Below are 26,102 nucleotides of genomic sequence, written 5' to 3'. Positions count from 1 at the left end.
CTAGGGCTCCAAGCTGTGGGACTGGTGTCCTTGGAGGGAGACCAAGCATCCACCACCGGTGTTATCAGCCTGGCACAGGCTCCCTTCTGGAGCCTGGGGCCCCGGGCTCGATAGGCACACGGCAAAGCCCCGCTGTGCACCTCGGGGGCCTCCCTGAGCCCCGGGCTGGCTCCAAAGGAAAAACACAGCCTGCGGGCCCTGGAGTGATAACTCGGGCTGCAGCCGGGCTTTGCAGACAGCTCTGGCAGTCTCCCCACCTGCCGGCCCCACGCGGGCCCCACTCTCCTTCCCAGGCAGCCTCCGGGCTGCCGATGCGGCGCTGTGGGCAGCTGAAAAATCGGGGCCCGGAGCCAGAGCAGATGATGGCAGGGGTCTCCTTTGAAATCCTCGCGTGGAGTGATTCCGCGCGGTGCCAAACCCCAGCCTCCTGCTGACCGCACGGTTTCACGCAGGGACTGACCCAGAACGCACAAACTCATTCCTGACCTTCTCTCCGGCGGCCCCATCTGAGTAACACACACACACGTCCCCACAGCCCTGCCTTGGGGAGCCTCCCGAAAACTCCTCGGGGGCCAAAAAGAACCCATCACCATTTCTTTTTCCAGGTATCTCTCCCCACGAGTGGCCTCTCTTCACCCCTCCTTGTCTCCCCCCACCCCTCAAAATTACACGCAAGCCACGGGTTGGGTTCTTTCTGCACAAGCCTGAGAATCTGAGGTTAAATAAATAAATATAAATGAATCAGCAGACCTTTTACTCCGGGTCCCCTTTCCAGTCACGTCTGTCCCCTCGGCTCTAAGTACTTTACGAGGAAGCGCGGTGTCGGGGTGAACACGATTGCCTCGGCTTGGGGAAAATTTACTGTTGAGCGTAAAACTCTAACCAGATGAAAGCGGACCTTCCAGCTCCTCGCGAGGCGGGCGGCTTCTCTGGCCCTAAACAACCACAGCCGGGTCTCCGGAAAGCAGGGTTTCTCCGGATCCAGCACATCCAGCTTGATTCTGGGGGCTGTTGCGGAAGAAGCAGCGTCAGTAACTGTTTTCAGAGGCGTCGCTCTGCCTGGCAACGTCCGGTCTCAGTGGCGTAGGGCCAAATCATCATCACGGAGGGACGAGGAGACCAGGCTCCCCCCACCCCCGGGGAATCTCCCATCCCCGGTAGCACCTCCCCAGGCTTTGTGGTGCTCATTTGACTTCAAAGAGTCAAAATGCTAAAAACAAAACAAACAAACAAAAATGCAGGACGTACAGCACTGTTTTCTAGGATGAGGTATTTACCAGAAGCTCTTTTATTCATAATTTGTACCTTGAACATGTGGCAAAAACCTAGCATATCAACTCACACCCATGGTATCTAAGAGCGAGGGTTGCTCCTGTATTTGTTAGGAATTGCTTTAGGCTGCAAGTAACCAAGGACGGAAACGACCGCCACGTAACATAAATTTATTTCTGTCCCATGTAAACAAAACCCAAGCAGTCGTCCCCGGGCTCCAAAGTGCCATCAGCCATGCTGACTCCTTTTCTCTTTCTGTTCCACCATCCTCTGCATAGGGTTTCCGTTCTCAAGGTCGCCTCAAGGTCCAAGGTGACTACAGGAGCTCCAGCCATCACAGCTGTATTCCAGGCAGGAAACTAGGGAAAGGGCTGCCGGTCTGCTCTGTCCTTCCCCCAAAACCTTGTCGCCTTACATTTTCTTGATTACCCTAGCTGCAAGGGAAGCTGGGGAATATGGTCTTTGAGCTGCATGTAGTTTCCCAGAATAAAAACAGGATTCTGTTAGTAAGGGAGGGAATGCGGGTCCTGGTTTGTCAAGCGGCGGTTGCTCCCAGTTCCCATGAACACACAGAGCTGGGAGGGAACCCCAGCCTGCCACCTGCCGAATACTCAGCACGGAGCCGGGCCGGACGAGGCCTGGCTTGGCCACACCCTGTCGGGTCCATACTGGGAAAGTCTGCGTCCAGGGGGTCAGGGAGAAGAGTGGCTCTAGAACCCACGGGGCCTTTGCTCTCTGTCGCGGAGGGAGGCACGAGCTTCCGGCAGACGCGCACGCGCGCACACACCCCAGCGCCTGGGCAGCGGAAACAAACCCAACAGAGATACTTACTCCACGCGCCCAACCGCAGGGCGACGTGGGGCTGCGCGTATGGACGCCACGTGCAGAGGATCGGAGAGCCGAGTGAGGGGCCCTGGCCTCAGGGCTGGGGTCTGGGGGGGCAGGGTGACCTTCCAGGGAGGGCCCTTCCTAGAGTGACTCTACAACTTCTCACCCAAATCGGGACGTGTCTTCGTCAAAGGGGTTATTAGTAACCACGCCCGAGGCCCAGGCCCAAATCAGGTCTGTCCCGGGGGCGCCGCGGACGATGGTGGCCCCGCCCGCTCCCCACGCCTCACGTGGCCCCCGCCCCAAGCTCTTCCGGAAGTGGTCTGCGCGCTCAGCAAGGGCTCCACCCCTCTGCAAATTACTACGTACTAACAGCTCTCGGAAAGGTGGAGGACGAGGAAACGGAGACGTTTTAATGCGAGAAAAGAGGAAAGTCGCCGCGCGGAGGGCTTCCCCTTCCGCCGCGGCCATCCTGCCCGGGAACGTGTACGTGCTGTGTCCCGAAGGCCGGCGGGCGCGCCCCCGCGCTCAGGGTCGCCGCCCCGCGGCTGGCACACCTGTTCGTGCGTTACATTCATCGGCTGTTCGGCTCCCGAGGGGCCGCTGGCCTCCGGCCTGGCGTCGCGACGACGCGTGCGGCCGGGGCGGCCCGTTCCCAGCTGACCGGTCCGGGTCCGGGTCCGTCCCCTCAGCTCCCTGGGGCCCGCGTGACCGGGTGGACGGGGCCCCCTCGCGCCCACGGCACCGCCCGCCGGGGTCCGCAAGCCCCTCCGAGCCGCCTCGGCCCCGGGCCCCGCCTCACAGCTGGTCCTCGTCCACCCAGACGGTCTTGCGCTGCTCTTCGCTGATCTTGTCCTTGAGGACGCGGAGCAGCTCCTCCACGCTGCCCCACATGTCGGCCTCCACCGTGGCGTACAGGCAGGGCAAGGCCTCCACCTCCTTCTCCTTCAGCCGGCACAGCCGCAGGAACTCGTCCTCCGTCTCGGGCCGGGACAGCATCTTCCTGTGGGCGGGGCGGGGGGGGGGGGGGGACACGAGCCGCTGTGGGGGCCGCCACCTGCCACGCCGGGTCCCCGCGGCGCACGGCGCCTTCCAGCACACGGCCCGGCCCGAGAGGCGGGGCTTAAAAAATATCTGTAGTTTTTCTTTCCTTTGCATTTACTTAAAAAAAAAAAAAAAACAAATTTCTTCCAAAGGCGCCTGGGCGGCTCAGTCGGTCGAGCATCCAACTTTGGCTCAGGTCACCATCTCGCGGTTCTCGGGCACGAGCCCTGCACGCGGCTCCGCGCTGACGGTGCGAGCCTGCTTGGGATTCTCTCTCTCTCTGCCCCTCCCCGGCTCTCTCTTTCTCTCAAAAATAAATAAACTTTAAAAAGAAGACCTCCATTTTCAGGGCTGGTTGATGTGCCAAGGGAGTTGGTAAACCCTGTCGTTTTTAAGTGCGCAGTTCACTTAGTGTCATGTTTATTCACGCTGTTGTGCCATCAGCCTCCAGAACTTTTTCATCCCGCAAAACCGAAACTCATACCCGTTAGCACACTGATTCCCTCTCCCCCCCTCCCCTCCCCCAGCCCCCCGCACCACTGACCACTTTCTGTCTCTGTGAACCAGACTCCTTCAGGGACCTCACCCTAACCCTTTGTGCGTCTGGCTGCTGGCACCGAGCGTCATGTCTCCAAGGTTCATCCGTGCTGGAGCAGGTGCCAGAATATTTTGTTTTTTTTTTTACTGTTTATTTTTGAGAAAGAGAGAGAGAGAACGAGAACCCGGGTGGGGGAGGGGCAGAGAGGAAGACAGAGCGTGAGTGGGGGAGGGGCAGAGAGAGAGAGAGGGAGACACAGAATCCGAAGCAGGCTCCAGGCTCTGAGCTGTCAGTACAAAACCCAATGTGGGGCTCGAACTCACGAATTGCGAGATCATGACCTGAGCTGAAGTCAGACGACTGGTGCCCCTAGACTGTTCTTCCTTTTTAAGGCTGAATCATATTCCAGCGTGTGGATGAACGACATTGTGTTTATCCATCGTCCACCCGTGGACGCCGGGTTGCTTCTACCTCCTGGCTCTTGTGAACAGCGCTGCCGTGAACACGGGTGAGCGCCTATCTTTTTGAGACTGTTTTCGATCCTTTTGGGCGGGTCATTCGAGGAGGAACCTCCGTACCCCCGTCTTCCTCGGCCGCTGTAGCATTTCATGCTCCCGCCAGGGCGCCAGCCCTCACCCCCCACCGCCTCCCCCAACACGCGTTCCCTTCTGGGCTGTGGACGGCAGCGGTCAGAACGCGTGTGCACTGGTGAGGTGGGGGCCTCTGTCTCGTTTGCTCGCTCGTGGGATCCCGGGTGCCAGGCCCTGAACAGGTACTCAGTAAAGATTTGGAGCTACAGGGGAGTGGCCCAACCTCTCTTCGCCTCAGCCGGGGCCTCGCGGGGCAGAGGTCAGGGACAATGCCACGTGACGGCCAGGCCCCAAACCCCACAGCCAACCCTCCAGCAAAACGCACAGGCTTGACCTGGAACGTGGATTCAGAATCGGACCTTTCCGCACCACCCGCGAGACAGGATCCGGGTCCCAGCACTTGCCCCGGCTGTCCTGACCCCTGTGTCCACACAGCAGGCGGAGGGAGCCCTTTACGCCCCGTGTTAGATCGTATCACTCGGCATGGCTGGGGCCCCCGTGGCTGCAAGGTCCCCACCGCCGCCTGCCACTGCCCCGCCTGAGGTTTGGGGGCCTCTCCTCTGCACCTGCCCGGCCCACCCTCACCGCACTGGGGCTGGTCCAACATCAGCTTCGCTTCCCCAGCCACCTGGGTCCTGCGAGGTGGGTCCACCACCCACCTCGGCACTTGTCCCCCCGGGTCCCCCGGGACATGTTGCCTGTGTGGTATGGTCTCCGCTGCTGGAGGTAGGGGGCCATGTCTGGCACTCGACGCGGACCCGCTGAAGGGGTGAGCGGGGATGCCAAGCAGCCGGCTGTTCTTGGGGGGACCCCGGAGGTGTGGCGGTGGGAGCAGGGGGGTCTCGGGGCCCTACCTGAACCTCTTGATGTTCTTCTCCGACACCCGGATGAAGAGCACGATGGGGTAGATCCTCGACTTGATCAAGTCTCTGGTGCAGCTGATCCCGGCCTCCAGCAGGCAGTGCTTGTCCTGTGGTACAGGGGCCAGCGGTCAGCAGCTCCCCAGCCCCTCCGGGCAGCCGGGCAGCTGGGGCAGGGGCAGGGGCGAGAGCCCCGAGTGTCCCCACGTCCCCAGCTGCCCCAAGGAGCGACCTGAGGTGAAGCCCGACCTCTGCGGGACAAGCCCCCGCCTGCCTGGACACCGGGCTGCAGGTGCCATGTGTCAGCAGGGCCGGGGCCCGAGGTGCATCGGGGGTGGGGGTGGGGGTGGGGGATGAACGACTTTCAATGCAAAAATCAGAGTCAGCTTCAAGAGCACCTGCTACTCTCCTCGGCTCACGGAGGCATTCTCGGTAAGAAGCACGGGCAGAAAACACCGGAAAGGCGAACTGGGGCTGGACGACCTTGGGAGTACTGCCGAGGGTTCTCAGGCAGGGTTCCCTGGCACCCATGGGTTCCTCGCTTCTGGAGGACAAATCTCTGTTTTGCTGAGAGTGTCACGTCTGAAGCAAACAAACCCCCAGATGCCCGAGCCCTTTGCGCTGAACTAGAACGTGGATCTAGAAAACAGCGCACATGTCCCTAAGCGTGCCGCTCAGCGAGTCTTCACAACCCGCCCCGGCCCCCGCGCTCCTTCCGGTCACTGCCCTCGCTCCCCACCAGCATGGCCACCACCCACACGGTGCGGCTTCACCTTTCCAGCGACCACCCTGCCCACTCCTGTGCTCTCTACTCCAACGTCACCATCCCCTAAATGCTGTGGCCCAGACTTAAACACCGAATGAGCGATTCCAGGCTGGCTGAGAGCTCTGCCCGTACGTTCTTCTGCCTGAGTGACCACGTGGGGACGTGCTGGGGGGGCAGACGCGGGGCTCCGGTGGGCACCTGCTCCTGGCTCCTCGTCCAGGGTCACCGCCCACTGCAGAGGTGACCCCCAGATGCTGGGGTGGCACTCAACTGATGGCTTTGCTCTCCATAGGTCCCAGAATGAGAAAGAAATCAACGCCTGGGGCTGATAAGGATCACATCGCCCGGCTCCAGAAGACTCTAAATCGTGTGCAGACATCTCTCCTGCGTTGCCACCAATAACCCTTCTGCTGCTCCATTTTCCCTTCTGAGGTGAACACGACTCCTGTCGCCCGCTCACTCTCCCTGTCTCTTGCTCTGACACACGCTCCCTCTAGCTCCGGCCCTTGTTGTCATGGCCAGGCGCACGCACAGCCCGAGACAACGCGAACCAGAACACCAGTGCCAGGGAGCCGTCGGAGGCACAGAGTGGTTCTAAAATATAAACGTGCACGTTGGAGCCTGGAGGATGAGGGTGTGTGGTGAGGTAACACCGGGCAGGTGAGAAAAGGAGGAGGAGGGGGTTTGCCCGCAGGGAGGGGAGGGGGACTCTGCACCCCTCCCTTGTGTGTGGCCGAGGCGCCCTCACAAAGATAACCGGTGCCTTCACCCCACCTCACCTTGGCGGCCACAGCTTCAATGTTGGCGGGAACGATGCATTCGAAAGTGTTGGGGTTCTTCTCTCGCGAGTAGATGATGGTCTCCGTCTTCTGCTTCCTGAGGAACTCGTCTCTGGTGACAACATCTGTGGACAGAAGGCCAGTCCTGAGGGCAGCACAAACCTCCCCTTTCTGGACTGGACAGAACTGCATGTTGATCCCCTTCTGGCCACTTAAATCAACTGTGGCTCCTCTACCAGACTGTGAGGCTTCTCAAGGGCAGGGTCAAGGTCATAGTTCCTTATACTTCCCACAGCAGCACCCAGAAGAGCTGCTTCATGAATTCTCAGCATTAAGTTTCATTGGACAAAGTAACTCATGCACTGAGGTACGATACTAGTGAACTGCCTATCATGAAGGATTTCCGGCTTTACTCATCCACCCACCCATCCATCATCTACCCACCTACCCATCCATTCACCCACGCACCCAACCATCTATCCATCTAGTCTTATAACCATCCATCCATCCATTCATCCACCCACCCATTCATCCATTCACCCACACACCCAACCATCCATCCATCCATCATCCATGTGCCACCCATCCGACCAGCCATCCAACAACTCATCCATCCATCCATCTACCCATCCAACCAACCACTCATCCCTCCATCCATCCATCCCCCCTCCCATTCATCTACCCATTCACCCATCCATCTACCTATCCACCCACCCACCCACTCATCCAACCAACCATCCATCCATCCATCCATCCACCCACCCACCCGTTCACCCATGCACCCAACCATCCATCGATCTAGTCTTATAACCATCCACCATCCATCCATCCACCCACCCATCCATCCAGTCATCTAGCCAGCCAGCCAGCCAGCCATCTACCCACCCATCCATCCACCCACCCACCCACCCATCCATCCACCCACCCATCCATTCACCCACGCACCCAACCATCCATCCATCCAGTCATATAACCAACCAACCAACCAACCAACCAACCATCCATCCACCCACCCACCCATTCACCCATGCATCCAACCATCCATCCATCTAGTCTTATAACCATCCACCATCCATCCATCTACCATCTAGCAAGCCAGCCAGCCAGCCATCTACCCACCCATCCATCCACCCACCCATCCATTCACCCACGCACCCAACCATCCATCCATCCAGTCATATAACCAACCAACCAACCAACCAACCATCCACCCACCCATTCACCCATGCATCCAACCATCCATCCATCTAGTCTTATAACCATCCACCATCCATCCATCCACCCACCCATCCATCCAGTCATCTAGCCATCCATCCATCTACCCACCCATCCATCCATCTACCCACCCATCCATCCACCCACCCATCCATTCACCCACGCACCCAACCATCCATCCATCCAGTCATATAACCAACCATCCACCCACCCATCCATTCACCCACGCACCCAACCATCCATCCATCCAGTCATATAACCAACCATCCATCCACCCATCCATTCACCCATGCACCTAACCATCCATCCATCCAGTCATATAACCAATCATCCACCCATCCATCCACCCACCCATTCACCCACGCACCCAACCATCCATCCATCCATCCCCCTCCCATTCATCTACCCATCTGTCCATTCACCCATCCATCTACTTTTCCATCCATCTACCTATCCACCCAACCATCCATCCACCCATTCAACCAACCATCTACTTATCCATCCATGCACCTATCTATCCACCCAACCATCTATTCATCTCCCTGTCCATCCCTCCACCTACCCATCTGTTCATTCATCCATTCCTCCACCCCCATCCCTCCATCCATCCACCCATCCATTAAGTTAATTTTTATTGAAATTTAGTATTTACTGAAAATCTACTAAGGGTCAGACTTTAGAATAAAAAGATGACAAAAACATAGCTGTTGTTGTACATGAGAATGTGTGACCTATGTAGTAAGAAGAATGTGGGATACAAAAATTATGCAACAATTTAGCGGGTGCAGTGATGGGTACTTATTGTGGCAGCAGTGAGGAGGAATGGAGGGAAGAGGAGAGCAGGCGGGCTCCCTGGAGGAGGAGGTATGTACTAGAGACCTCATTCACTTGCTGGGTGACTCTGAACATATCTTCAATCTCTTGACCTCAGGCTCTCCATTTATGAAAGGAGAGTGGGGTCAGCCCAGGCCTAGAATACCCTGCGTAAGCCCAGGCTGGCTGGGGAGCCCACACTAGGCCAGGTTTAGCATGTACACTCCAGGATGTACCGCAAGGGAGTTGGAAGGGATCCGGGGAAGAGCCAGCAGGGGAGGTGCTACAGGTCTGTGGGTGATTTTGGGGGACGGAGGCAGCCTAGAACCCCCGCCCTACAGCACCTGCAGCGCCCTGGCTGTGAAAGCACCAAGGGGAACACGGGGCATGCCTGCCGAGTTCAGAGCGGCTGAGTGGGATTTGCAAACGAGGCTCTGCCAAACCTCAGACCGTACTGAGAAAGGAGGTAGGTACCGCGGTGGCTGTAGGAGCTGGCGCTCAGAGAGGCGAGGGACCCACGTCTGTGTCCTGCCTGCTCCACATGGGGGGCTGAGAACCCGGGGCCCATGCTGGGCTTGGCCTCTGCCCATCTGCGAGCCCCTTGCTTCCACCACAAGTGGCTGCCATTATGCTGGTTTTGCAGGTGAGGGACAGAGAGGTGGGTGACCTGTCCCAGGTCAGTAGCCGCGGTGGGGGGGTGGGGCACAACCTCAGCTGGAGACCACTCGCCTCCAAGAACACCACCTCTCCCACCAGCCACACTGTGCACGGAGGCCCTCCTGGCAGGGGGCTGTAGAGGGTCTGCACCACGGGAGGCCGGACATTGGGGGTGCCGTCTCCCACTTCCCACAGGGCCAGGCATCCCGGGAGACCTGGGGGGGCATCGCTGCCAACATCCAGCGAAAGACTGCGTGCAGAGCTGCCCCCCCAGGAATGAGGGGCATCCTGCTCCTGCTCAGGTGCGTCCCACCCCGACACCGGCGCTGACTGATGCTTACAAAGTCCGCACCCCCACCCGGGGCTGTTCTGAGTGCTCGGTACCACGTGTTCTCAGCCCCGGGGCCCATGTGAGAACCTCCGGGTGGGGTAGGGGCTCTGCACCACGGACTCCCGACGGGTAAGGCTGCTCTGCCCGCAGGACCACGGCTCGGCAGCGGGAACAACACCACAAGTTCTAGATCATGATGTGGGGTGAAGGGAGCCAGATGCAAATGGTTCCACATGGCATGGTTCCATTTACAGAAAAGTCTAGAAAATGAAAACCAATGTGTGACAGGAAGGAGATGAACAGTGCCTGGGGCAAGGGTTGGAGGGGGGCCCGAGGGAGCCTGTTGAGGGGACGCAACGTTCCGTCTCCTGGCTGTGGCTGGGGTCACGGGGTGCAGGCATTTGCAACACTGCACGCTTAAAACGGGGGCGTGTTGTTACGTGTATACTGATCCTCGGAGGACTGACTTCTGGTCTTGACGCCCCTCCCTCACCTCCCCTAGGCTGACAGTAAAGAAAGCAAGCGTTGGTGAGGTGGGGGAGAAGCTGGGACCCTGGCATGTGCTCGTGGGAACGTGAGGTGACAGCTGCTGGCCACACGAGGGTGGCAGCTTCAAGTTCAAACGGAATGGAACAAAAAAATGCGGAATCGCCACGGGAGCCAGCCATCCCGCTTCTGGGTCCAGCCCCCCAAGAGCTGGAGGCAGGGGCCTGAAGAGATGCTCACTCGCCCACGTTCACAAACAGGATTCACAACAGCCGAGAGGCGGGAGCGACCCACGTGTCCACGGATGGGTGACGGAGAAACACTATGTGGCACATCCACACCGTGGGATAGCGTGGGTCATAACTGGGCTGGCACCTGCTACCACACGCGTGGACCTCGAGGACGTGATGCTGAGTGACATGAGCCGGGGGCAAAAGGACAGATACTATATGACTCCCCGGAGGAGACAGACTCACAGAGAGAGACAGACAGCGGTGGGCCCTGGGGTGGGGGCGGAGCTTCGGCTCGGGAAGAAGAGAAAGTTCTGGAGATAAACGTACCTACTACCCCTGAACCGGACACTTAACACGGTCTGAGTGGCACATTCCTTGTTACGTGTATCTCGGCATAACTAAACCCCGCCGGGCACCTGACGGCTGGCTGGTGCGGGGTGGCCCCGGACGTCCACGGTTTAAACACGGACGATTCCAGCTCGCAGCCAGGACTGGGGCTCAGCGCCGTGTGCAGGGCGTCTGACCGTGGTCCCCCAGCCACACCCAGGACACGGAAGCCCTAGCGATGGGTGGCCTGCCTCTTAACCTCAGGGCTCAGAGCGGGGACCCCAAGTCACACCTCCTGACGCGCTCTGTGACCTCTGCCCTGAACCCTCAGCGTGAACGGGGAAGCGAAGGCCTGCTTCCCCTGCTCCGGGGCCACGGGGTGCTCCGAGAGGGCCGATGGGGCCCCTGGGCCCGAGACCCGCCCTGCCGCACACAGCAGGTCCGCGGGCTCTCCTGCCGCACCTGGCGAGACGCAGGAGGGGGGACACGAGGACGGTCCCGGCCCGCACTCACCCGGCTTGCACATGGTGAGCTCCATGGCGCCTCCGGAGTTGAGCAGCTTCTGGACCAGCGCCTTGGCCAGCACGGTGGGCGTGAAGAGGACGGGCCGGCGGCGCTCGCAGTAGAAGGCGCGCACCAGGCTGTAGGGGATCAGGCTGAGGTTCTTGCCGAGCTCGCTCTCGGGGTCTGGCTCTGGGAGGGGACAGGAAAGGGCCGGCTGGGACGCCCTGCCCGCCCACCGTCCCGGGAGGCTTCCCGGCCCCACGGAGCCCGCTGGCCGGCAGGAAGGTCTATGTGACCCATGGGCCAGGCCCTGTTCCGGGAGCTGAGGCGACGGCCATGCAGCCTGGTGCTTGCATTCGGCGGGGGGGGGCGCATGGCAGGCGGCAGGTAAGCCCGTGATGAGCCACACTGTTCATCACTGTGGGCAGCGGCGGGAGCTCTCCGGGAGGGGGCGGCAGCCGGACGGGCACGGATGGCTTCACTGAGGACAGTCGGGGACTGGGGCTGGCGCTTAGACACGAGGAGGCAGGGGAGGACAGCAGCAGAAGGGCGTTCGGGGCAGGGGTGGGCAGGGGTGGGCAGGGCCGGCCGAGAGGGGCTTGGGCTTATGTCAGGGGCTCTGGGACGCCAGCAGCGTCGGAGGCAGGGGGAGACACGGCCTCCTTTCCACCTTTTCAAGCCTCTCTGGCTGGTGTGTGGGGAGCAGAGCGGAGCCAGCCCCGGGCAGCTCGAGCAACCGCCTCCCCAGAAACCAGCATCTTGTGTTTCACTTGGTGCCCTGCCCCAGCCTTCCGAAGGGCCGGTCTGGAGGGGAGCCCAGACCCTCTGGTCATCGGCGCCCGGGCCAGCCCGGCCCCCGAGGACAGCAGGAGGCCTGGCCGGCCAGCGGCACACCCTTCTGCAGGGCGCTGTGCGGCCGGTGACCCCTGGCCAGCTTGATAAATGGCAAGAAACAGGCAGCGGGGAAAGAAATCAATAGGCGAACGCTTCCCAGCAAACAGCTCCAATTAACACGGGCATCTGGGCTCAGACCGACTGCAGCGAGCACGCATCAGGGGGGAGCCTGGCGGGACGCCGCTCTGGGAGGCCGTGCGCTCCTCCCGCCAAGGCCAGGCAGGTCCCCTGGCGGCTCCCCCCCTGGGGGAACCCCCTCTTTGGAGGGAGCAGGTGTCCCAGCCCCCCTTGTGGGGACCCAAGGGCCCTGTTGGGACTCCCGCAGCCGCCAGGCCAGCAGGAGGTGGGAGGGGCGAGGCGGTCAGCGCCATACCTTCCTGCTTCTCGGTCGAGGGCCTGCTGGCGTCCAGCGACGACCGGGCCAGGCTCCCCAGCGGGCTCCCCGAGACGATGCGGACCCGCTCGTTGCTGTTCATCCTTTTGTACTTGTTCTCGGACCTGCTGACGAACTGGAGGACAGAGGGCGGGGCCTTTGCTTCTAACCAGACCAAGCTGCCTCAACCCGGGCACGGGCAGACCTCTGCTTGGACCCCAGCTCTGCTCCTGGGGGCCAGGGTCAGTCACCTCCCCCTGTAAAAATGGGAGATGTCCACCGGGCCGAGAGGGGACGTCATTGTAGGTGAGCAAACAAACAGATGACCACTCCCTCCTCCCTAACCAGGCATGAAGCCTGCCGAGGGCTGGGGTGCGAGAGGCCCTCTGGCAATCCCCAGTGCCTTTTGGGGAGCCGCGGCGGGGAGGTCCCTGGCAAGGAGCCCCGCTGGCAGGATGGCCCACGGACCGCCCGCCTGGGGGGCCTGTGCAGGATGGCTCCACCTCCCACGACACGGCTCTCTACAACCCCTCCCTTGGTATCCCCCAGTCCTCCCAGTACAACTCAGAGTTGAGCCCTGGAGGGTGGAAAGGGATGCCCCAGTGGTGGACACAGAATCCGAGTTCCCACCACATTCCCTGGGCTACTCTGAGTCTCTCCACACCCTCCTTCTGTAGGGAGGAAAATCCAGGGAGCCGAGGTCTCGGCCTGGCTCTGTGGTCAACTGGTCCTTGGGTGAGCCACCCGGAGACGCTCAACGTTGCCAAGTCTCGCACGACATGAAGGCAGTAATGTGTGTTCCCGCGTGGCCCTGCCTTCAGGAGGAGCTCAGATTCGCCAGGGTTCCCTTCCACCTCCGTATCTTTCTGGCACCTGTCTGCGTCTACCTGGTTTCTGGGCCATGCCGTGAACCACCCCTCTGGGTTTCCTATGTCCCAACAGCAGGATGGCTCAGTGGAGTGTGGCACACCAACTCCACGGGGGCCCGATTAGCAAAGTACCAACACAGAAACGTCCTCGAGGGACCGCACCTTAACGTGACTCACTTAGCTCTGCATAGAATGCTTACTGCATTTATGTGAAATTTCTTCCGAAGACAGCACCTACTAGGCTAATCAGTGTTCCTTATATAACAGTTCATGCAAAATAAAAAAAACTCATTATAGAATTACACGCGATAAATTTTTTCTGGTCCCAAAGAGCTACGATGTGTCCGTGGTCAGATAAGATTTAAAGAATCTGTACGCTTTCTCTTTTCTCCTCGGCTGCCAGGATGCTCAGAGATACGTTTAACGCTCAGTCTGAGGGGCTACACTGACCCGGACACTTGCGAAGTTTGTTTTCTTCTCCTGATACACCGTTTCTGATTTTTTTCTAATAGCTAACTTGTTTAAATTCTTTTAGCCATAGGTCTTCAAGTCTTTTACGAAAGTGGGACTGCTTCCAACAGGTGTACAGACTGTCTCCTGACCTGTCACCGTGAGGATCAAACGGGACGGGAGGTGGGAGGTGCTGTGAAAAGTTGCAGGTGGTGCACAAACACCAAGCACTGATATTCTGAAAGAGTCTTCTCTTCCCAGCAGCGGCAGGGGGGAGCCCCGGCAAAACGTGACCGCAAAGTCAGTCGGGGCTCTGGACAACTTTACCTGGAGGAGTTGGCCGAAAAGGAAACTTGCCCGAGAGAGGCGGGGACTGACCCGGGGGTCACTGGTGGAAACCGGCTCTTCAGGCTGCAGGGTGTTCTGAAATCAGGTATCAATCGGTCAGATGCGCTGGGCTCGGCAGGACGCGTGAGCCCAGGAAGGCTGCCGAGAACCAGAGACACGTCCTCAAGCCCCCTCTGTGCCAGACGTGGAATCGAAGCATTCCAGATGGGGAACGAGCTTGGAGGGTAAGAGGAGCCCCGAGACTCGTTCCGGCAGAGGCCAGAGACACAGAGGAAACGCTGTCCTGCCACCCAGCTTGGGGGAGGTCCCTGAGGGCGGGGCCCCTTCTGGGGGGACCGTCCCATTCCCGAGGAACCAAGTCCCTGATGACATCAGCGGCTACCATTCGTGAGCCATCCGGAAACGAGCCTGGGGGCTGGTGTGAGGCTGGCAGGGCTGTGGGGTGACCTACCCGGAGCGCCCTCAGGGTGTGGTGCGTGGGGTCTGCCTCCTCTCGGCTGCCCCTGTGCATCAGGCGCTGCAGCTTGACCAGGAGGAGCTGCTGGGCTCTGGGGAGACGGGAGGGGAGGGCAGACCCTCAGGGCAGGGCCTGGGGAAGCTGGCGCTAGCCTGTCCCTGTGCCCCTGTGCCTCCCAGCAGGGCAGAGGAGGGGGTGCTCCCCCAGGGAGGACATGAAACCCGGCCGCTGGTCTCAAATCCTGCAGCCAGTGCTGGCTGTGGCAAAGTCACTCCCCTGAGCCTCGGTTTCCTCATCTGTAGACCCAAGCTGCTGATGCTGACCTCACGGGGCTGGCCTGAGCAGAACGCGCTTCCCGGGAGCCTGTGCGCCTAGCCAGGGGAAGGCTGACGCCCCACTGCTACGTGATTACGGAAGGACGTCAGGGAGGTGGCCCGCGGACAAGCAGTGAGCAGCAACGGAGAGCCCGGTTTTTTACAGATGACTGGGAAAGGTGCCCCGGGCATTAGGGAACCAACAGGGTTTAAGGGAGTAACATCCCTGGGGAGGCAGGGGAGGCTTCCAGGAGGAGGAGGAAACAGGCGGGCCTCAGTGGCCACAGGCGGAGTCCCCCTGGGGGCCCCTCTGCTGGGCAGCAGCCCCCCGCCCTGGCGCCGGCCGGGCCTCACCGGCTGTAGCTGGGTATGGTGCCCACGTCGAGGTCATGGTCCGTGAAAGGGTCGACCCTCGCGCACAGCCACTCGTGCCTGTCCTGGTACATGGTGTCCCGGACGTGCACGATGTCGTCGCACTTGAGCGACATGGTGCAGGCGTCCAGCTGGCTGGAGATGTTCAGGTTCAGCCGGACGTAGAATGAGTCCCCGGACGTGACCAGGCCCTCCTCCATGTCCTTCAGCAGCTTCCGGTACCCTGTGGGGGCACACGAGGCGGAGGGGATGCGGCCTGCGGTCGCGGGGGCTTCCCGCCGCCAAGCGCCTCGGGGGCAAATCCACCCGTCGCCGCCCACAGAGGACACGCCCCTATGGTGCGTCCCCCTCAGAGCTGCGGGGACTCCCCGCGATGAGCGAGGTGTCCTTCGTGGCTTTCTCTCTTTTTCTTGGCTCAGAGCTAGGTTTTGTGCTAGGGTGCAAACAACCCGGGGTCTCCACTACCGCGAACGAATCTGGGGTCTCCGCTACTGCGCACGGATCTGGGGTATCCTATAGAGTGAACTAATCGGAGGTTTCTGCTACAACGAACGGATCTGCAATCTCCACTACAGCGAACAGATCTAGGGTCTCCGCTACAACGAAGCAATCGGGTGGGGGAGGGGGGTGTCTACTAGAGCGAACGTATCCGGGGTCTCCGTTACAGCAAATGGATCCGGAATCTCCGCTACCGCGAGCGAATCCGGGTTCTCCGCTAATGCGAATGTATCTGGGGTCTCCACTACCGCGCACAGATCCAGGGTCTCCTATAGAGTGAACTAATCGAGGTTTCTGCTACAACGAATGGATCTGCAATCTCCACTACAGCGAACAGATCTAGGGTCTCCGCTACAACGAAGCAATCGGGTGGGGGAGGGGGGTGTCTACTAGAGCGAACGTATCCGGGGTCTCCGTTATAGCAAATGGATCCCCGCTACCACAAACGGATCCGGGATCTCTGCTACAGAGAACGAATCCGGGTTCTCTGCTACCGCGAACGAATCCGGGGTCTCCTATAGAGTGAACTACTGGAGGTTTCTGCTACAACGCATGGATCTGCCATCTCCACTACAGCGAACAGATCTAGAGTCTCCGCTACAACGAAGCAATCAGGTGGTGGGGGGGGGGGGTCTTCTAGAGGGAACGAATCCGGGGTCTCCGCTACAACTGCTACACCTTCCCCACCACCGTGGTGGTTTTTTGCTTTGACTCTGGCAGGACTGCACGCAGCAAGCCTCATCCTTCTTAAGCGCTGTGCCTGATGAGCTCTCACAGCCCCCTGGTCAACACCCGTCTCCGGGGACCGCCATCCCGCCTGCCGTCACCGGGGCCGAGCTGTGCCTGGCTCACGGAAACGGAGGCACAGGCCCTGACTTCCGCGTCTGGCTTCCGCAGCTCGGCCTCGTGTCTGTGACCCTCGTCGCGACGCTGCCACGTGGCGCCTCCGCCCGGTGTCCCTTCTCTGGCGGGCGCATCTGTGCCGTTTGAAGGTTTCCGCTCTGAGGGCTCGCTCTGCCGCGAACGCTCTCCCACGGACCTCTGGTGGCCCGTGCCCTCCTCTCCCCTGGCTCTACTCCCAGAGCTGGGACTACTGGGTCCTTGGTCATCCACACATTTAACTTTCGTGGACACTGCCCAGAGGTGTTAGCACACGGCTGGGCCATGGCACCTTGTCGTTTTAACCTTATTCGACATCACGGTCCTTCAGCGTAAGTTTTTACAAATCCCGTTGGAGGACGCAGGGCCTACGCTACAAACACAATAAATGCAGCAGACCGAACGCCTGTAACGTAACTCCCGAACCTAAACCGCCAATCAGCCCCACACACACCGAGCCGCATGACACAGTGGAAGCTAAAACCGCCCTAACAGTCAGGCCCGGGACGTCCACGCCACACGCACCAGGGAGGCCTGAACCAACGGGGCTGTCTGATCAACGTTCAGGGAGAAACGGGGGATCCCTGGTTGGGTCCTTCCCACGCCCCTGGGGGGGGGGTTAAGGCCCATCGTTGGCTGAGCTCTCTGCCCCCTCGAAGAAAGGCCCTACAAATGGGACCCTGAGAGGCGGGACCTTCCCTGCACTGAATTCAGACCGCAGGACTACACCTCTGGGGGGCACTGCTGGCCAGCGTGCTGCCTGGAGACTTTCTGCTGGGCTAGGAAACCAGGCTGGGAAGAGGGGGAAGAGCCTGCTCCTGTGAGGAGGACGAGGAGGAGGACGAGGGGGAGGAGGAGAGGGAAGAAGAAGAGGGGGAGGAGGAAGGGGAGGGAGGAGGGGGAGGAGGAAGGGGAGGGGGGAGGAGGAAGGGGAGGAGGAAGAGGAGGAGGAAGGGGAGGAGGAAGAGGAGGAGGAGGGGAGGAGGAAGGGGAGGGAGGAGGGAGAGGAGGAAGGGGAGGGAGGAGGGGGAGGAGGAAGGGGAGGGAGGAGGGGGAGGAGGAAGGGGAGGGAGGAGGGGGAGGAGGAAGGGGAGGAGGGAGGAGGAAGGGGAGGAGGGGAGGAGGAAGGGGAGGAGGGGAGGAGGAAGGGGAGGAGGAAGGGGAGGAGGAAGGGGAGGAGGAAGGGGAGGAGGGGAGGAGGAAGGAGGAGGGGAGGAGGGGAGGAGGAAGGGGAGAAGGGGAGGAGGGGAGGAGGGGAGGAGGAAGGGGAGGAGGGGAGAAGGGGAGGAGGAAGGGGAGGGGAGGAGGAAGGGGAGGAGGGGAGGAGGGGAGGAGGGGAGGAGGGGAGGAGGAAGGGGAGGAGGGGAGGAGGGGAGGAGGAAGGGGAGGGGGGGAGGAGGGGAGGAGGGGGAGGAGGAAAGGGAGGAAGGGGAGGAGGGGGAGGAGGAAGGGGAGGAGGGGAGGAGGAAGGGGAGGAGGGGGAGCAGGAAAAGGAAGAGGGGGAGGAGGAGGAGGGGAGAAGAGGGAGGGAGGGGGAGGCTGGGCCCCATGTGTGGGGACAGAGCATCATTACCTTCCGCCGCCCGGCGGACTGGGCATGCCGGGAAGGAGAGCGGGCTAGCAGGCGGCAGCCGGGAGCGGCTAGAAAGTGGCTATTTACGCTCTGTTGAAACATTCATGAGCCCCAGTGCTTGAAAATAAGATCCAGCTGCAGAGATCATGACGCGGGGAGAAACCCGGAGGTGGAGCAGGCGACTCAGACTTTGGGAAACAGAAAAGCCTAGCGCTCACTGCCCAGGAGTCGAGGCCGCGAAAGAGGAGCCTCAACGAAAGTGCCGCTGGGGCCAGAAGCGGGGGAGGCCTTCTGGAGGCGTCCCGGAGTCACGACCACGGGGCCGAAGGCGTGGCCCAAGCTGTGGCTCCGTGGACCTGCTGGTGCCAGAGCGGCCGGCCCGGAGTCCCTGCCTGTGTCGGGGGCCGGGACGTGAGCAGGGAGAGGGGTGAGCCAGGCCGGGCAGGGAGGGCCGCCCCCCCTGCCCCGCCTCTCCCGCCCAGCCCGGCAGTGTGCGTGCGAGTGGCCCGGCTCGCCACCTGCAGCCAGGTGTGGCGGGACAGGTGTGTGCTCACCGGCGCTCACATGCGTCGCCCTTCCCTGCCTGCTGCCCCTGATGGGGCTGGGACGGCGGGCTCCTCCCACCGAAAAGGTGAGCAAGTGGAGGGCGCCCCTCCGGGACCCACCGCGTCTGGCGTCCCGCCGGCGTGGCCGAGCGCGGGTGAGTCCCGCGGCCTTACCTTCCTGGTTGACTTTGTAGTGCAGTGTGACGGGGCCACTGCACCTCTGGATGGTCCAGTGCACCTCCTCCTTCGTGCACGTTTCCAAGGGGACGCTCTGCCTCTCCCCTTTGATGTAGCCTTCCAGCTAGACGTCAAAGACACGCTGTTCTCCTCGGCTCCGTGGGCGGGCAGAGCTGCAGGGGGGAGGCTGCCCCACAGGGAGGCCGAAGCACCCCTCCCCAAACAGCGACCGGCCCGGCGTCGCTCAGAGCAAAGGCAGCACCCCGCTTAAGCTCGTGTGCCTCCCCGCATGCGGGCGTGTGTGTGCAAGCGTGTGCGCACGGGCTCCAGAAACACGAGTGAGGGCCTTCCGACGGGAGGGGCCCGGGCCGACACCGGACGAGGGGCCCCGGCCCTGCCGCCCTCCGGATCCCCCCGCCCAGCTCGGGCGTGGGGGTGCCCTCGGTCAGCACCCGTGCAGCAGAAGCGGGGAAGGTCACGGGCACCCCGGCTGTGCGGCCACTGCCCCCTGGTCCCTCACCCCCAGCAGCTGGTGGCCCTCGTGGAGGCCCGCCTTCTCGGCCGGGGAGCCCGGCTTGACCGCGTGGATGAAGCTCCCCCGGGCGTTGCCCCCGAGCAGGGTGAGCTGTGAGGCGAGGCTGTCGCCATTCAGCATGGCGTGCTGCGTGGAGGGCCCGGAGCCCCGCACGTGCCCCACCGACGTGACAGACGGCCGGAAGGGTCTGCGACGGGGAAAGAAACTGGTGAGAGTGCGGTGGTCGGGACACGTGTACTTGGCCCAGCCGGAGGGCAGGCTCCCGTGGCAGGTGGCAGGGAGCTGAGGTGAGGGAGTGCAGCCAGCTCCTGCTGGGAGGGCACGCGGGGAGCAGAGCTGACCCCCGACCGACCGGCTGCCGCGGCCACATACAGCTTACTGAGCCACCTGAGGTCGCGGGCACACGGGGCCGCCTGCAGGGAGGGGCCGGGCTGATGAGGGCAGTGGCCCGCTCTTCTCCTTCTGGAACACCAGCCCAGTGGGCTGCCTGTGTCTCAGGTGGGGCGGGGACCTGGGGGGCTCAGAGTGTTGCTCCCTGGCCTCTCCCATGCCGTGTGGCCCCGGGCAAGCCCCTTCGTCGCTGGGCCCAATGCGGGGGCGGGGAGGCTCGGGGGGAGTGGTTTCTGGCTCTAGGACACTAGGGTTCCTGGACTCTGGTTCCAGAACACAGGTGAAGTGGATGGGCCCTTTCTGGGGACTCTAGCGGGTGAGTGGCCTTTACCCGCCGCCCCTACCGCCAACTCCCGCTCCCCCTCCCCCATGACCTTCCCGGTACCTTTCTAGAGAGAACTTCCTAAACATGAGGTTGACTTGCTCTAGGTCGTAGGCGTCCAGGCCCTCGGACTGGTGGGAGGAGGATGAGGAGTGGACGGACGAGGGGCCGTAGGAGCAGTGCTCGTGACTGTCGTCTGCAAAGGAGCCAGCGCACGTGAGGACGCTCCTCCTGGCCTCCCTCCCAGAAATTCTCCAGCTGGGCCAGGACGCCTGCACAAGGCGCTGCATGGAACGTTCTTCCACAGGGCAATCCCCCTGCCTCCGGCTTGTGAACTGGTCTCCGTATTCTCATGTCGGGGCCACCCCGGGTCTTCCCGTCCCATCTACCCCTTGGAGGCCTGTGGGCCGGGGGTGGGGCCCGAAAGGCAGAGTCTGGACCCAGTGTGGAAACCCCTCTTCCCAACTCAGCGGGGCTGGAGCTGGAGAACTGGGGGGGGGGGGGGGGGGGGAAGACGCCCAGCCCCACTGGGCCGCGGCACTGGGAGGGGGAGGGGGGGAGGCGCAAAGCCGGCTCCGGGCTGATAACAAAGGCCTCTCCGCAAAGAGAATTTGTCCTGACGCTGCAGAATGCCTTGGACGGCTGCCCAGAATTCCCGCTCCCCCCTTCCCAAACTCCTTCACTTCTTCTCATCACCCAGCCTCTGTTAGGTGCTAACCTCCCTTTAACACTTGACGGCTCCTGATGGTCTCCAGTCAGGGAGAGGGGCTAATCCTTCACTGTATCTGCTGGCAGCCTGAGCTGCTGACGGGTGGAGGCAGGGTGGGGGGACCCGGGGCACGAGAGGGGGCTGGCGGGCCACCCCCGGAGGAGTCTGGGCCAGACTCAGGAGGAGCGGGGGGGCTGCCGTCTCCGGGAGGCTCCTCTCCTGCTCCTGTCTTCTGCCCGCACGGTCCCCTGGCTTGCAGCTGTTCCACCCGCGTGTCGGCCAGGGCAGGGACCCAGGGCCGGGCGTCTCTGTGTCCCGTGCACCAGGCGTGGTGAGGCACAGGGGCTCAGCGAGGGCTCAGCTGAACCAGACGCCCTGGTTGTAAGGGGCCGTGCTCCCGGGGGACCCAACCCTCCTTCCCGGCTCTCTGCGTGGTCTAGGCCGAAGGAACAACCCCTCCGCCACACCGCCTCTGCCGGGGGGCCGTTTCAGGGTGGCCACGGACCCTCAGTCTCCCCGCGGCTCGGCTGCCCCCCGCCTCTGGTGTCAGGGGAGGACAAATGACTCCAACTGCTGCCCCACCTCACTTCCTGCCCCTCCCCGCTGCCGCCCCTCGTCTCGTTGGGGTGGGTTGGCAGCTTCACACGGGTTTCTGAGGCCGTCTCCCTGCCTCCCGCCCACCCCCCTTCCGCGTTCCTCGAGCTCTCCACGGCTCCGTTCCTTCATCTGCAAGATGAGGGGAACAGTAGCCTTTCTGCAAATGGGCATTGCCAGTTCGACTCTCTTGAAGCACCCACAACTGACGGACTCTGGGCTCAGCAGCTGTGCGGCCCCGCTGCCTCCAGAGCAAGTTCAGGCGCGGCAGGCCGCCCCACCCCCCAACCCCGGCCAGGAAGCTCCCCGGGGATGGAGGCCTGGCCCCCTGGGCACAGACAGGACGCACCGCCCTCTTGGAAGCCACGTCACGCGCGTTTCTGAGGACCTATGAGGTGCAGGGCCCCAGCCGGAGCTGGAGGGTCGGGGGCGTGGGCAACGTGGCCCTGCTCCGGCCAGGCGGCAGGTGGCCGCCACGCTTTGTGCCTCTAAGGTCTGTCAGGTACCTACCATCAAAGTCCAAGGCGTCGAACCCGCCACTCTCGTTGTCGTCTTCCACGGTGCTGCAAGACACAAGGGAGGGACGGCGGGGGGGCGGGGGTGTGTGTGTGGGAGCTCTCCAGTGGTCGAGGGAGGGGGAAGGTTCTGGAATGTTCTGACTTTCCGAGAGGCCTTGGTTTTGAGAGGGCAGCGTGGGCAGCAGGGGAAGGTCAGCAGGTGCGCGGAGGGCTGGACGCTCTGCTGGAGGCCAGGGTGTCCCAGGCAGCCAGTGGAGGCCACAGCAGGTGAACCCGTGAAGGAGGAGGCCCGTGAAGGGCAGGAGAACAGTCTCCAACAGCCCCACCTGCTGCTTCCCAGTCACACTCTCGTTCCTCACACAGAAGGCTGAACATCTGCTCGCACGACAAGCCTCGTGCAATGGGCCTCGAGAGCCGACCGTGCTCTTTGACACGATGGGCTAGGACAGGAGCAAGGGCGCTCCGGGAGGTCCAAGCTCCCCTGTGTGTGGTCCCCGCCACAGGGTAACGAGGCCCAGACCAGGCCGCTGGCAGGGCCGCGGATGTGGATCCCAGCCTGCAGGCCGCTCTGTGCTGTCAGCCCTTCTGGAACCCCCCTCCCCCACCCCGCCCAGCGATCTCTGACTCGGAGCCCACGATGTCAAACATCCACTGCCTGGGAGCATCTGAGTGCCCAGGCAGGCCTCCAGGGTGGTCTTCTCAGCTGGGGACAGGAGCGGTGGGGAAAGGGGAGGGGAGGTGGGAAAGGGGAGGCTGTTTGTGGGGTCTACCGCTCTTGGGCAGAAAGAGTACCCCCCCACCCTCCTCGCCGTGGGGCCATGGCACAGGTGCCCCTGGGAAAGCCACAGGACTCCTCGGAGCCTCAGCCTTCTCATCTGTAAAGTGGGTGGCATCCTGTCTGCCTTCCCAGGTTGGGTCAGGGGCCGCTGAGTGACAGACTGGGGGGGGGGGGGCATGTCTCCCCTCCTCCCTCCCAGCACCCACCTCCGGTGAGGCGCGTCTTCCTTATAGCGCCTGACAATAGAGTCGTTTCCGGGGGGCTCAGCGGTGATTGACATGATGCTGGAGCGGCTCCGGTGGGGCTGCTGCAAAACACGCGGGTGCGCTCTGGGGAGCCGGGCGCTTACACGCCCCTGCCTCCGCGTGACAATATCACAGACGTGGGGACTAAACCTAAGGACTGCGTCCCCGCCCCCGAGGTGGGCAGGCGGGCCGGCGAGGCTGGTTCTCAGCAGTGACCTTGGCCAGAGAAGGCTCGTGCCCAGCCCCGGGGCGGCCGCAGCCCAAGCTCGGTGCACAGCTGCTCGCACATCTGCTCGCCTCAGGAGGGGGCAGGGAGGGCGCAGGCGGGAGTCCGCCGTGGCTGGGTGGGGGGAACAGGCTGAGCTCCACGGCCCCCCAGGCTGCACCGGCCTTGGGCACCGACTCTGGAGAGGCAGACCCTCTGGGGGGGTCTCGCTGGTGGCAGCAACAGATGTCCCCGGGCGGCATGGCCGCTGGAGGGTGACCCTTTGAAACAGGCCTGCTGGCTCCTGGCAAGGGCTGCCTCCGATAAGAGCCTCGGATTTGGCCCCCCAGAGTTGCAGCGAGACAGGAGCCATTCGTTATCAAACCCCTGCATCCCCCAGGGCCCGATTCTGGAAGCTGAGCTGACAAGCTTCCCGGGGCTTCCCCTCCAGGGCTAGAATTTCTAATCCCACGCCTTCTGCTGCCTGCCTGCGGGGAGTGACACCGGATGCAGGGCGGGGGGGACCCTGCCAGGCAGGCGGGGGCGGGGGTGGGGTGAGGGGGAGCCTGCGGTCCCAGCCGCTGGGCTGCCCGAGGTGCCAGGGGCCCAGGACCTGCAGGAGAATTTTCTGCCTCTGCCTGTGCAATCCTAGGGCTCCTCAGAGGTCCATCCCTTCCTCCCGCCAAGTGTTAAATTGGGAAAGCAGGCGGCAAGAAGGTGTTAATACATCCTGAGGCTGTGGAAGCATCCTTAAATAAACAAAAGGAGGGCTGGGGCTGCAGCTCCAGAATGACTCCACTTGCTGGCTTTAGGAGGGTGCAGAGAGGAAGGGGGGGGGGGCCAGGCTTGCGGGGGCAGACGAAGGGGGGGGGCCGGGTTCTGAGCCGGAAGTGGGCGTGCTGGGGACCCCGCTTACCATCTTGGAGAACGAGGTGGTGATGGGCAGGGATCTGGAGGAGCTGGGGCTCGCATCAGTGCCTTCTTCCTCATGGCCTCGCCCTGTCCTCACAGAAGCAGGGGGCAAAGGGGCAGGGAAGAGGGGCTGAGATCCCCACGGGCACCGAGCACCCGGGGGCTGTCCCGGCTGGGCGGCCTGTCCTCTGAGGGATGGTGTGTGGCCGCCTCCTCCCTCCTGTGGTCCCCCCAGCTGCAGGCTCCTGGCAGGGAATCTGGTCTTGCCGACCAGTGTGTCCAGCCCCAGCCGGGCCCAGGGTGGCCTCGCTCCAGGCTGGACCGTGTCCTCTGTCTCTGAGGACTCGGGCTGGGGCCCCAGCTGGCACTCTGTGGATCAGCGGACCACGTGTCTCTTGTAGAGCGCGAATGTCCCCGCCCCAGGACCTTGTCCTCGAAGCAGATCCCACCATCCCTACTAGACAGGCCGACTGGAGACTGGGGCTCATGGGGACTGAGTACGTCCCCTCCCCAGGAAGCCCCTGCCGCCCCTCCTGCGCCTTCGGGGGCTCCCTGGGGCTCTGTGCACACTTGTCTCAGCCCTTGCCTTGCTGCACAGCCTGTCAGTCACCCCACGTGCATGCACAGACACGTGTGCGCGCCTCCGTGTGGGAGCACCTTGGGACGAACCCACACCTCACGCTAAGCAGGGGCAAAGGCTTGGGAAGAGTCCAGAAGCTCCGTCACCCTGCAGCCTCCTTTCCCTTTTCTTGGGGCAAACACTTCTCTGTTCCTCCACAAGCCCCAGGCCCTTTACGCCTCCCTTCTGATAAAGGAGGTTCTAGAGATACTTGGGCTGGCGATGACAGGAGCGGATGGGCCTCCCCTGCCCCCCCGCAGATCCCGGAGGGCTTGTTGCTCCCGCCCTGTCACCTTCTGCAGCCTTGTTCCCGGCACCCCCTGCTCTGAGCTCTAGAAGGGCAGCACGCCGGGCTCAACCCTGCCCCCGCTCCCCAGTCTGTCCTGGGCGTCCTTCCAGAGGTTGTCTCTCTTCCTGACGCTCTTTCTCCAGCCCTCCTCTGTCCCCCCTTTCTTGAGTGTCTGGAGCCCCTCTCCCCCTCCTCACTGGTGGCCCTGCCTCAGAGCCCAGGCTCACAGATGGACCCACAATGCCCGGCAGGGAGCCTGAAGCTGTGAGCAGAGCTACGAATTCCAGCTGAGGGATCAGGGGCTCCGGGCCGACCTCTGCGTGTGCGTGTATGTGTGTGACAGACGTGACCTTTCTGTGTCTCAGCGCCCGCCCTCTCCCGTGACGATGGATGTGAGATACTACCGGACCCCCTCTCCCCGGGGTCCCCAGGCCTGTCCAGGCTGACTGCACACGACTGATGGCCACAATGGGGAAGACGGACCGGGAGAGGCAGAGGGACGGACAGACAGGAGAGGGGTCCGGGTGTGCACCAACCTTGGAAATCTGAGGCTCGCTTCAGGCTGATGGGGGATTTAGCTCTCTGCAGCTGCGACACGGAGGGGACAGAGGAGGACAGAGGGCAGAAATCAAACAAGGTCCGGGACACGGGTCAGTGGACGGAGGGGCCAGAACGAATGGAGGAAGGCATGTGACGCCTGCCCCCCCGGGGACGCGGCTGGTTCCAGGGCTGTCGGTGGCGGCGGGGAGGCCCCGCACAACCGGGTACACGACGCAGGGGAATTTCAGGAAAGGACGAGGCTTTTGCCCCCGCCGGGCCCGTGGAGCTGGCACCTTCCAGGGGGCCTGGCCTGTGCTGCTGGGCCCCTCCTGTGTGACACTATCTGGTCCCCACGCATCCCGCAAGGAGCACTGAGCAGAGCAGATGGCTTTGCTGCTGTGGCAATCTCCACGTAACGCTTACTTTGTTCCCTCTCCCTCTCTGACTTCTGCTA

At 62.3% G+C, this 26,102-nt stretch overlaps 1 protein-coding gene across 7 annotated transcripts in view; it reads right to left on the bottom strand.

The window, feature by feature from the left end:
* Nucleotides 1–2,704: 2,704 nt before the first annotated feature.
* Nucleotides 2,705–26,102, bottom strand: part of CARD11 (caspase recruitment domain family member 11) — a 136,110-nt gene continuing 112,712 nt past the window's right edge. For 6 of the 7 annotated variants that reach the window (XM_027042336.2, XM_027042337.2, XM_053212999.1 and 3 more), the window contains 15 exons: nt 25,645–25,696; nt 24,205–24,287; nt 23,045–23,145; nt 22,053–22,105; nt 20,303–20,435; nt 19,513–19,714; nt 18,990–19,116; nt 15,303–15,543; nt 14,629–14,725; nt 14,157–14,252; nt 12,511–12,646; nt 11,253–11,432; nt 6,678–6,802; nt 5,127–5,242; nt 2,705–3,103 (listed from right to left, as the gene is read on the bottom strand). In XM_027042336.2, the coding sequence (XP_026898137.1) occupies nt 2,899–3,103; nt 5,127–5,242; nt 6,678–6,802; nt 11,253–11,432; nt 12,511–12,646; nt 14,157–14,252; nt 14,629–14,725; nt 15,303–15,543; nt 18,990–19,116; nt 19,513–19,714; nt 20,303–20,435; nt 22,053–22,105; nt 23,045–23,145; nt 24,205–24,287; nt 25,645–25,696 (1,947 nt within the window). In that variant the 3' untranslated portion in view covers nt 2,705–2,898. Of the gene's footprint in view, nt 3,104–5,126; nt 5,243–5,530; nt 5,677–6,677; nt 6,803–11,252; nt 11,433–12,510; nt 12,647–14,156; nt 14,253–14,628; nt 14,726–15,302; nt 15,544–18,989; nt 19,117–19,512; nt 19,715–20,302; nt 20,436–22,052; nt 22,106–23,044; nt 23,146–24,204; nt 24,288–25,644; nt 25,697–26,102 lie in introns of those variants that run through there. The other variant, XM_053213001.1, reaches the window with a different exon arrangement.

The sequence above is a fragment of the Acinonyx jubatus genome, chromosome E3 (genome assembly GCF_027475565.1).
Source record: "Acinonyx jubatus isolate Ajub_Pintada_27869175 chromosome E3, VMU_Ajub_asm_v1.0, whole genome shotgun sequence".
Lineage (NCBI taxonomy): Eukaryota > Metazoa > Chordata > Mammalia > Carnivora > Felidae > Acinonyx > Acinonyx jubatus.
This window is presented reverse-complemented; position numbering and strand designations above follow the sequence as displayed.